This window comes from Adiantum capillus-veneris, chromosome 22 (genome assembly GCF_014529385.1).
Source record: "Adiantum capillus-veneris isolate H3 chromosome 22, ASM1452938v2, whole genome shotgun sequence".
Classification (NCBI taxonomy): Eukaryota; Viridiplantae; Streptophyta; class Polypodiopsida; order Polypodiales; family Pteridaceae; genus Adiantum; species Adiantum capillus-veneris.
In genome coordinates this window covers 33,422,290-33,434,005 of record NC_140952.1, presented here as the reverse complement: position 1 = coordinate 33,434,005, position 11,716 = coordinate 33,422,290, and the positions used below count along the sequence as shown (strand labels likewise).

The window sequence follows — 11,716 nt, the reverse complement described above, 5'->3', positions numbered from 1 at the left end:
CAACACCAATACCAACACCACAATATGTTGCACTTTAACAATGGGACTTCACCAATTAGCTAACAGACCATCTACTTCCTAATTTGTAACCTTGTTTGACAATAGAATATTGGATACATGTTGCGTACCTTCCTAATTTGTAACCTTGTTTGACAATAGAATATTGGATACATGTTGCGTACCGCTAGCATGTTTTGAAAAATTTCCATAATTTGTTCAATGTACACAAGATTGGAAGATGAATGGAACATATTATTGACATAAATGATATGGCAAACCTAAAAGAACTCTTACGTGTAGCTGGCTGAATTTTATCACTAACTTAAAGCATGTCTTGAAGCCCTTAATTTGGCATTAGCTTAAAAGTTCAACGTAGTGCAACACTTCCAAAAAAAATAAAAAAGTCTAGATAAGGAGAGAACGATGCTGCATCTATCACGATTTCAGGCACCTTCTCGGTAACAATGTCAAATTGTTTCTCCTCTTTGTTTAGACTGGCACCTTGCTTGAGTGATCTCAATGAGTGAAAGAAAACACTAATATGCTTAGACAACAAACATCCAGGGAAAGAGCTCCCAGCAAATGAGTATCAGACAATGCAAAGGGCTTCTCAGAAGACTATTGAGGTCACCAAAGAGAGCTAAAACTACCTTCATGTATTGATCTGGCATGAAAACCACCACTGCTAAGCTACCTGGTTCATCCTCCAAAAGAGCTTTTGAGATACTCGAAGCTGGAAAAGGAGCTCATGTCACTTCGAATATATAAAGAAGGCTCGACATCTCTGGCGGGGATCAGAGCTATTTGAAGTGGTGACAATGAATGTTTGTATGTTAAAATGGACATCATCAACCCAATAGATTATCATTCCACTAGATCCTCCTCAGATAAAGACACCTGGAAGACTAGGTAATGGTGATTCAACCCCTGCGTACCATGCAGCCTGTGCAAACCACCCAAAGCCCCAATCTTCAAATTTGGAATGCCATAAAAAACTCGACGCACTCTCTGGTGTAGCAATGCCATGGCACACCTGCATATGCAACAGTTTTGAAAAGAATAAGCTCAAGCCTCTTTCAGGTTCCATTCACTAAGCTAAATCAAAAAGGAAACTGAACATCTCTTGAGTGCAGAAGAATTAAAAGATTACATGGAACATGGTTCACGGGTAATGTAGGCATCATAACCAGTGCAAAGATACTGGTCACCCACATAGCTCGGCCTCTCCATAGAGTCCTGACAAACAGAAAAAAAAAAGAAAGGTTCAATATACTAATAAAACTGAGGAGCTTAAGAAGCAGCAAAGATGCATAAATCAAACATGCAGGCTCTCTAGCAAATTACGGTTGACTTACAAGTAAGGATGCACAATTGTCCATTTGACCCACTTCCCCCTCTTCTACCATAAATTAAAACCCTGACAATAAGATCCGAAGTGAACAGAAATTGGCAGCAGATCTAGCTAAATGTTTTGACCTTTTATGGATTTTCCATCGATGTACGTACTGCCATTTGTGTCTCCGTCCTTACAAAGAATATGTTTAGATACCAAGAGTCTACTATTTCTCGATTAAACAGACCTGGCTGCTACAAGGTTAATAAATGAAAATAGAACAATGTATGCAAATTCATGAATGTCAAAAAGGGGGAGGGCAATTCCAGGCTTGAGGCATTACCTTCATTACAAGGTTAAATGTTAATGCATATCTCTGAGGTTTTGGAGTAAGGAAATGTAAATTCAAGAAATATTTCCCACTGGATAATTTTCACTTGAACTTTGCTATTGCCTTGACTCAAAAGCAAGTACCAAGCGGTAAGTAGAGTTAAGGTAACTGCCATATTCCTTAATCTAATCAATCATGCTATTCATGATGTCTTTCTATGAAAATTGCCTGCACATCTTCTTAGCATCTCCTCTCCAGGATCTGACCCTTAACCCAAAATTTATTATTCCTCGCTGATGCCCCTGCTGAGCTGCTCTAATGTCTGGTATCTGTCCTCCAACCTTCATTGGCCATATGGTTTTGAGAAAGATGCCTTGAAAGCAATACGCCAAGAGCAACTGGTGGTCTGAAAAGTGGCACGAAAATTGAGGATACTCTCAAGAGGATTTAGCGGGCAGATACTCATGAATTGCCACAAACTCAGGGCAGTGAGGCTTCAAATGCCCTGTTACAGTGGGCAGATACTCATGAATTGCCCCAAACTCAGGGCAGTGAGGTTCCAAATGCTCTGAGTCTGTGAAAATGTACTATGTGATCCTGGAGGGCATGTTCCTTGATGTTTTTGCAAAAAAGTAACTGATGCATGATAAGAAGGCTTTCTTATGATACAATCAACTAGCTTTAGTGCTCAGCAGAAAGGATCGCCCTCTTCTTCTGAAGACTATCAATGTGGCAATTACCCAATTGTCCACACAAAACATGCAGAAAATCTTGATTTACAGTGCAAGTGGTTCACTGTTCATACCCTTTCCCTCCTAGTTTGTTTTTCAATGAAGCAATTTCTCTCTGTGTCTATCACTAGTAATTACACACTGTAGGACATATTAATAGTTCCTTTTTCTTTCTTTTGGCTCAGTACATTCAACGATCATCCATTGGACTGCAAGTTTCCTAAAAAGAGAATTCAAGGAAAAAACCAAGAAAGTATATTTTGGCATAATGGCAGAGTTCTCTCCAAATCTAGAAGCAAACTTTTGGGACAATGACATTGCCAAGTTAATCAAAAAAAATATTACAGTAGACCATATGAACGACTCACAGATGATTCGCTTATACGCAGCCGCTTTGTGTTCACCCCACTGCTATCTGCTGTATTCTTTTCTGCTGCTCTCTCAATCGCAACCATCACAGCATGCCTGAGAGGATGCCAAGAATGATCTTTTCGAATACTTAATTGAGTATCAGGATTGGCTTCTGAACAGCTGCAACCTTGTGATTGCCCCTGCAAAAGCGTACTAGCACTACAGAGCAGCAACACTGAATGTAAAGTGTAATAAAAGTTCGCCTAGCATATTAACTACAAAGTCAAGAGCGGTCTGGTTTCATACTGGCATGACCGATCAAATAATTCTTTCCAGCCAAACTGAAAAAACCTCCTCTTGTAGAAATAGATTTACCTGTCCTGTTTCCAGATCACAGGGTGTATTCATCCAGCCTCCTGTCTCATCATGACCAACCGATACTAGTAATCCTGTTGAAGGATCTACTATAACTACACCATTGGGTGGCTGTTTAAAAGCATAAAAAGAAGGAGATGAACGAAAAGAAGACCAGATCTTATACATGCAATCTGCAATTTTTAATCCATGTGGATCAAACCACAGGCTCAATGAACAAGTCAGAGAAAAAACGTTTTCAGAACGTGCATGAATGAGAATGAGAAAAGAAGAGAAGGGAAGGGAAAGGGGGGGGGGGATAGAATGCAGACATGCTTGAGACAGGTACAACATCATTTTCTGTCCTGGCAAAACAAGATGCCTTTCTGCTTGCAGTTTGAAATGTCTAGCCTTGGGTACTCTGGCTTATGGTCTTTGTTTCCAAAAACATTTGCAAACTCAAGTTGAGTAAGCACACAACACAATATCCCAAGGGTGTTGTCAAGTACCTGACCCAATTTTCTAGCAAGTTGTGCCTGCCTGATAGCGAGTCCCATGAACTTGCATACGTCTTTTATTTGGCTTTCCTCAAAAGTTACAACTTGATGTAGCCTGTACCCAAAACATCATCCATTAAAAACTGGAATCCAAGTTTTTTTAACGTTAGATTGGTAACAAAGCAGAACATAAAAGTGTCCTTTCAAGCTTTCCAAGAAAAAATAATAATCTCACTATACTTGTCATCTTTCAAGAGTCCTTACTTGAGCTTGAAGCTAAAACACCAATTTAATGCTAAAAGTAAGTAACATTCATAACTCTCGACTATTTGGCCATGATTTACTCCCAAAGTCAATGTACTTCTGCATTTTACCAAAAACAAAAAAAACTCTAGGGCAGGCCCATTGTACAGAGCACACAGAATTTTCCCATAAACTTCAATGGCCTCTTGATCAAAACCATGGTTATTTAATCCCTACAATTGTTTTTCTAGACATGAAATTAGGTACAAAAAAAATCACATTTTCCTTATTTTACTGACCCATCATTGATGTTTTTAAAAAGCACCAAAACCATCAATGGGACAATTGTGGACACAACTATGAATAACCAAAAGTGCATGAATGGAGAAACTGGCTTACACAAAGTAACCTTTCCAATTCCCTCTGAAACCTATCACATATAGCCAAATTGAGAATCTATAATTGGATTGGACCTAAGCTACAAGTGTACCATGCTTGTTGAGTGAAATCAGTAAATATTGAACAGATAAATACTTCTAGCTAAAAATAAGCCTAATTCTCATAAAATGAATTCTTGAAATTTATTAAGGTAACCATGACCATGACACTACTCTTGAAGGCTACTAGCAAACTTTTAGGGAGGTCTTCTGGGATCAAATCTGCAGAATGTAATACCATGCCGGGCATGCCCAATATTGTACAAATTTCAATGTAGCCATTAACACATAAGAAACACTTGACCTTACTATCTCAAGGTCTTAAAATACATAACCCAAAAACATGGTTGAGATTGAATTCTTTCATGGAAATTAACTCCACTATACCATCAGCTATAAGTACCTTTCATGTAAAACAAAAACCACCAAAATCCCAGTTTTCCCATTTTCACACCATACTTACAAAAGCTTAGCGTTGCACTCTTTCCTACAGCTTCCTTCTTATAACGGGCTAACATCTCAGACCATATGCTTGCTCAGCCTCCTGGCATACATAAAATGTCATGTGAAGTAAAGCTGTCACAATAGCAAGTTGCGACCCAGCATCCATAGCGTGGTAAAATCTCAAGTAGTCTGCCACCTCTTTTTTATGAAGGAAAATATTCTCCATTACTGAACACCTTCAAGTAAAACAGCCCAGGCTCAAGTTACAATAGCATACAAGTTACAAACAAAGGAGCACCCCAAAAACACATGCAGAAATAATCCCAGTGCTGGTGCTTGGATTTCAGTTTATCAGTAATCCTCGGCTAAAACTTTTGACATGGTTTGGCAATAGTGGGAAATTGCTCCTTCAGAGGGCTCTTCCTCTGACCCCACCAGTAGCCCGGCTACAGTGCTAGCAGTGCTCAGTTAATGGATGGATGGTCGAACTGGCTGTTAGACTAGGTTCTAGTTCTAGCCTCAAAGTGGGCCGACACACTAGCTAGTGGACCTGATTACTGATGAGCACTTTGGTGGGAAATGGACAAGTGGCAGCCAGGCCATCAGTGTGGTCTTGACCCTACTCGGCGTACCACCCACCTCAATCTATTCATCCTATCCAACCCCTGGAGATATTTTGCTCACAATCGACCCACTCTATCCCTCTCATTGAAATACTTTCCTCTTGGTATATATCCGAGATGTTATCAGTCTAGGCTATCCTCAATCAATGAGTGTCCAGAGTCTAGAGTCCTGTTATCTACAGGCATCAGTCTAATCGCACATAGTCTCACCATACATCTCCATGCACTCGTGGGGCATACTTGAGCCCAAACAGAGTTGTCAAGTCAAGTAGACTGATCAGAGACAAAAGACAGTTCTGGACCAGCTTAGCACAGTCAACAAGCTTCCAATCAACCAGTCTAGGGATGACTGAGTGCACCCCATGAAGAGTTCACTGAAGCTGCTTAGACCAGTCAACCAACTAGTAAATCAGATCCCACTTGACCGGCTTAGACCTGACAGATGAGCTACACGAGCTTCATAGGCTAGCTATGGCGACCTTGATGACACCATCAGACTAAATTAACAAAAAATAGTAACAGCTGTACAGAAAAGCCAATGAACAGGAGACTACAGAGACAACCACAATAGACATAATGCTCAGCTAAACCCATAGACTCACAAGGTACCTATCTCAGAGTTAACGGGGAACGCCATTTTATGGGCAAGGAACGCTGGAAGCTGTTCTGCACAGTGCTCGCTGCAGGGAATGGCTCAGAACAGCCAGCCGTTCTAGACTGCCCATTCCAGACTGACAGGGAATGGTCCGGGACGGGCAGATTTTTCAGATTGTCTTTTTTTTTGTGTGAGCCTCGCCCTTATAAAATGCCCCTCCCCCCACCTCTTACCTTCACAATGCACACACGCTATCAAGGGCCAAGGCTCAAGCTCTACCCTCTTGAGTCTCAACTCTCAAGCTCTAGACTCTGTCAAACGCTCAAGTCTACAAGGCTACAAAAGCTCTCTCTCTCTCTCTCTCTCTCTCTCTCTCTCTCTCTCTCTCTCTCTAGGGAGCTAGGGAGATCTAGACGACCCCGATGGAGAAGAGGGGCTACACAGTTTCGAAGGAGGCTACAGCAAAGGATTCGAGCCATAAATTTTCGTCGTCCAGAGTGCAGATGAAGATGGATCTCTATGCAGATAGATTTCTACTTCCCTCCCAAATTGTCTACACATTGTATAGCTCAGTTCACACGATTCACGCCTTTCGCCTTTCACACCTATCCGCTTAGTTTAGGATTCCGCAGTATTTATATCTTGTTATCCCTAGTTTAATTTATTTTGTTAATCTGACTTGATATCAGATACACCGCATTGTAACTTCCTGGTCTCATAGGTCACTTTGGCCTTTTGAAGACGTTAATATAACATTTCATTTCATTTCTCTCTCTCTCTCTCTCTCTCTCTCTCTCTCTCTCTCTCTCTCTCTCTCTCTCTCACCAAGGAGCTTAGCGTGATTCCGGTGTGTGCAGATGAGGATGGATTCTAGTAGTAGTATCTAGTTCTTTTGTACCCAGACATGGTATTAGATTCACCATTTTGTAACAGATTGGTCTCATAGGTCATTTCGGCCTTTTGAAGACGTTACTACTCTCTCTCACAGTGGAAGAAGGAGAAAGAGAGCCTTAACGCAGAAATACAAACACTCAAAGAAGAAGTCTCAGCCCTCAAACAGGAGAACCCAAACGCCGAGATACGGGCACTCAAAAAAGAAGTCTTAGCCCTTAAACAGGAGCTTGCTGATAGAGTAAGCAATGGACTAGAGGAAGGCGAATTTCAACCCTCGGTAATAGATGAAATCAAGGAAATTAAGGAACAAATAAGGATGATCACAGAGGAAGAGAAACTGAGTGTGGCAAAGACATCTTTATGGGCGGAGATGATAACAAGGACATAGAAAAAGGCGGACGAGACTGAAAAATGGATTGAGGTCGCCAAGAAAGGGAAAGGTCAAGAAACTCCTTGTACACTGACGCTTATCAACAAGACTCTCGAAGAGGAACAAAGAAGGCGGATGCGAGCATTGCATGTGAGAGTGACCGGTCTCAAGGACATAAACAATGTGGAGAAAGAGGTCACAAGCCTTACATCCATGATGGGGATGGAGAAGCCTTTGATCACAAAGGCATGGAGGGTAGGTAAGAAAAGTGATGGCACAGGAGAGTCTTCATAGGGGAGAGCCCTCATACTATGCTTCCCCTCGTTGGAAGAGGAGGAGGAATTCTTGAAGAAGAGGCCTACTCTCAAAAAGACAGGTATTTTCCTCGATAATGACCTGACTCTCTCACAGCTCGCACATATGAGAGAGGTAATGCCAGAGATTACAGCGGCAAGGGAGAAGGGAAAGATAGCCTTCTACAGAGATGGAAGGGTGGTGATTTTAGAGCGGCGTACTGCATGACGGTGCGAGACATATGGGACGACACTGAAAATGGCTACCTGGAATTGTAATGGGTCTATGAGATTGGACGTGGTGCATTTGAGGAGAGTTTCAAAGACAAGGATATTGTGTTCTTCTCAGAGACTCATCAGGCCCCTGGACAGGTAATGCCACATGTGGTGGGATACAGATGGGAAACAGCTCACAGGACAAATGCGAGATCTGAGCATGGGAGTAGAGGCTCAGGAGTAGTAGCAGTGCTATTCAGAGAGGAACTACAACCATTACTGCATATTGTACGAAGAGATGATCATGCTAGATATATGTGGGTGAGACTGAGAGCTGACACAGGTCGGTTCCTATATATTGCCATATGTTACTTTCCTCCCAGTACATCAATGTATGCCGCATCCAGAGGGCAGTCGCCTTTCTCTATCCTAGATGATGACATTTGGGAGTTCTCTAGGGATGGTGATATCATTCTCCTAGGGGAGTTCAATGCCCAAACGGGCAACTCGCAGACAGTCTTCTATGACACTTCAGATGAGATGCTTAGAGAGCTGGATGTGGGTGAGTTGGGACTTGACAGATGCTCAGATGACAGAGAGCAAACGGAGTATGGGAGATACCTCATGGAAATGACGACTACACATGGATTAGCCATCCTTAATGGCTTACAACGATTTCCTGGAGCAGCCGGTTTCACATGCTTTCCACATAGACATGGGGCCAGTACAGTGGATTATGTTATGACACAACCGAGCTTTGTCCCCTGCATTTAGGATTTCACAGTGGGAGCCAGGCCAGTGGGCATAGCAGTAGATCATGCTCTCTTGACACTATCCGTTAAATTTCAGTATAGTACAACCCAGACATCAGGAGGCAGGTCACACACCCGCTATACATTCACACCAGAGACTGATTTCGTTTATTCAAAGGAGATCTGGGACCGTCTATTGGAAGGCAAAGCTGGCACAAATGGTATATGCCTCTCAGTGGAGGAGTGCACCACTCTACTGACTGAGACACTGCATGGGGCTGCATCAGTGGCATACCCACACATGCAGCTGGGCAAGAGACGACATTTTGGGAGCATGCCCCAGGATAGTTGGTATGATGAGGAGTGTAGACAGATGAGAGCCCAGCTTCAGAGGGATCTTCTATTAGGAGTCATCACTTACAGACAGTCTCGGATTGCTTTCCGACGCCTTGTGCGACGGAAGAAGCGAGCTTACCTGGCTCAGATGGAGCAAGACTTGTATCAGATGTTCTTGAGTAGGGACTCAAGAGAGGCATGGCGACTCTTCCCTGAACACTCCCCTACCCCAGTGATTACTTCACCTGAGGTGTGGGGCCAATATGCGACATCATTATATACGGTTCCTAGACAGGAACCCCTTGCAAGCCCTACCAAGCCTTGCCCAGCTACGAGCACTTTCTTTACACCTGAGATGGTACAAAGGGCCATCGACGGGATGAAGACCGGGAAGGCATATGATCATGACGGTCTAGTAGCGAAGCACTTTATACATGCCAGGGATATGCTGATGGAGGTTCTCGCAGTGTTGTTCAATCGTGCCATGTGTGAGGGATTACCTGAGACTTGGAGGTTGTCTAATATTGTGCCCATCTTCAAGGCTGGTGACCCTACAGAGCCTGGGAACTACCGCACTATTATGGTTGGACACACATTGGCACGGTTGTATGCATCTATCCTGGAGAAACACTTGAGTAATTGGGCAGAGGGCGAGGATGTACGAGCGAAGGGTCAAGCCGGCTTCAAGAGGGGTTTCTCCACTCTTGATCATATTCTGACAGTCAGGGCCATCATTGAGGAGGGCAGAGCACATAGGAGACGGATCTATTGTAGCTTTGTGGATTTTCGCAAAGCATTTGACATGGTACCAAGAGCTCGATTGCTGCGCAGATTACAGGAGATGGGGGTGCCCATAGAGGTGATTTGGGGGATTATGGCTTTGCACAGATCAGTGATGGGACATGTACGCACTCCGGAAGGGGTATCTGATTTAGTTCACTCTACTATTGGAGTGAAACAGGGCTGCCCATTGTCTCCTACTCTATTTGGTATGTATGTTGATGAGGTGTCTGATTACATCGACAGAGAGGGTGACAGAGGTGCACAGCTGGCAGGGACGTGGATCCCATTGTTGCTATATGCTGATGATATTGTGTTGATATCTGACTCACCAGAAGGTATGCAACGACAGTTGGATGCACTACGCAGTTTTGCAGAGGATAGTGGATTGTGTGTAAACCTAGGTAAAACCAAGGTTATGGTGTTTAACACCACACCGCAATGGGTCAGGAGATCAGTACCTACTTTCAAGTTTGGTCAGGAGATTGTGGAGTATACAGATGCATACACTTACCTGGGGGTAGTCTTTACTGGGCCGAGATTTTCCTTGAGAAGAGCGGCAGAGACTAGACTAACCAGAGCTGGTGCGGCTCTGGGAGGAATGAAGAGGATGTGTTCGCAGGTTAAGTTCCAGGAACCTAGGACAAAGTTATGGCTCTTTGATACTTTGGTTGCCTCTACTATGTTTTATGGGGTGCAGGTTTGGGGACCTTCTGTAGGCCAGGAGGGTTGGAAACGTATGGAGAAGCCCCTAGTATCTATGATCTCTCGGCTGATTAGAGCCAAGGCTTCCGTACCGCATGATATCATTCGAGCGGAATTAGCTGCTGCTCCTATGGTGATTGAGGCACTTACTAGATCAGTCTCCTTTGTACACAGTCTGTGGGATACTACCAGAGACAGATATGCTAGGGTGGCTCTAGAGTCCTCCAGACAATTAGCTCTTAATGGGGATACATCATGCTGGTATGCACAAATGGCATCATGGTTTCAGACACATGGTTTCACCATGGATAGGTTGCCTCCTTTTCAATACTCTCTGCAGGCACCCTTGAGGTCTTTGACACGGGTAGAGATTAATAGACTCATTCGTCAGGATCTGATTCAGCTGGACACGAGGAGGACATGGATAGAGCCGATACAAGAGTTGGGCACAAAGACGGCTTTCTATAGAGAGCATTTTCTCCACCTCACGGAGGATGGGTTTGTGATTCGACCTAGCTATATGGACAGGCATCTTTCTCATGGTGTCCGATGTGCCATTGGCCAGATACGCACGTCCTCACATCAGCTCGAGATTGAGACTGGCAGATTCAAAGGGACACCAGTAGATAGCAGGATATGCCGCTTATGCCATCTAGAGCCAGAGACAGAGGTACATTACATATGTCATTGCATAGTGTACTATGAGATACGAGGCCGTTTTCATTGTCTATTCAGAGAAGGTTTCGGGCCACTATCTAGGGTCATGAGTTATGAGGATTAGAGATGTCTTGGGCTATATCTACTTGAGCTACACAGGCATAGAGAAACTTTACTGAGGAGAGCTGAAGAGAGACAACCCCAGAGACAGATCACAGATTTCTTTACACTAGATACTGTACACCCAGAAGAACAAACAGAGGAGCAACCAACAGTGGAGAGGTCTACCCGCACTACTGGCATTCTCATAGACCATGCATTGGAGCTAGGGAGATCTAGACGACCCCGATGGAGAAGAGGAGCTACATAGTTTCAAAGGAGGCTACAACAAAGGATTCGAGCCATACTTTTTCGTCGTCCAGAGTGTAGATGACTATGCAGATAGATCTCTACTTCCCTCCCAAATTGTCTACACATTGTATAGCTCAGTTCACACGTTTCACGCCTTTCGCCTTTCACACCTATCCACTTAGTTTAGGATTCCACAGTATTTATATCTTGTTATCCCTAGTTTAATTTATTTTGTTAATTTGACTTGATATCAGATACACCGCATTGTAACTTCCTGGTCTCATAGGTCACTTTGGCCTTTTGAAGACGTTAATATAACATTTCATTTCATTTCATTTCTCTCTCTCTCTCTCTCTCTCTCTCTCTCTCTCTCTCTCTCTCTCTCTCTCTCTCTCTCTCTCTCTCTCTCTCTCTCTCTCTCTC

At 43.4% G+C, this 11,716-nt stretch overlaps 1 protein-coding gene across 2 annotated transcripts in view; it reads right to left on the bottom strand.

Annotated features, from left to right (window-relative positions):
- Positions 1–330: 330 nt before the first annotated feature.
- The window catches only part of EMB2820 (Cytidine/deoxycytidylate deaminase family protein), a 45,599-nt gene continuing 34,213 nt past the window's right edge, over positions 331–11,716 (bottom strand). For both annotated transcript variants that reach the window (XM_086495212.1, XM_086495213.1), the window contains exons 7-11: positions 3,610–3,712; positions 3,122–3,232; positions 2,764–2,946; positions 1,151–1,236; positions 331–1,033 (exon numbers count right to left, since the gene is read on the bottom strand). In XM_086495212.1, the coding sequence (XP_086351338.1) occupies positions 865–1,033; positions 1,151–1,236; positions 2,764–2,946; positions 3,122–3,232; positions 3,610–3,712 (652 nt within the window). In that variant the 3' untranslated portion in view covers positions 331–864. The remainder of the gene's footprint in view (positions 1,034–1,150; positions 1,237–2,763; positions 2,947–3,121; positions 3,233–3,609; positions 3,713–11,716) is intronic.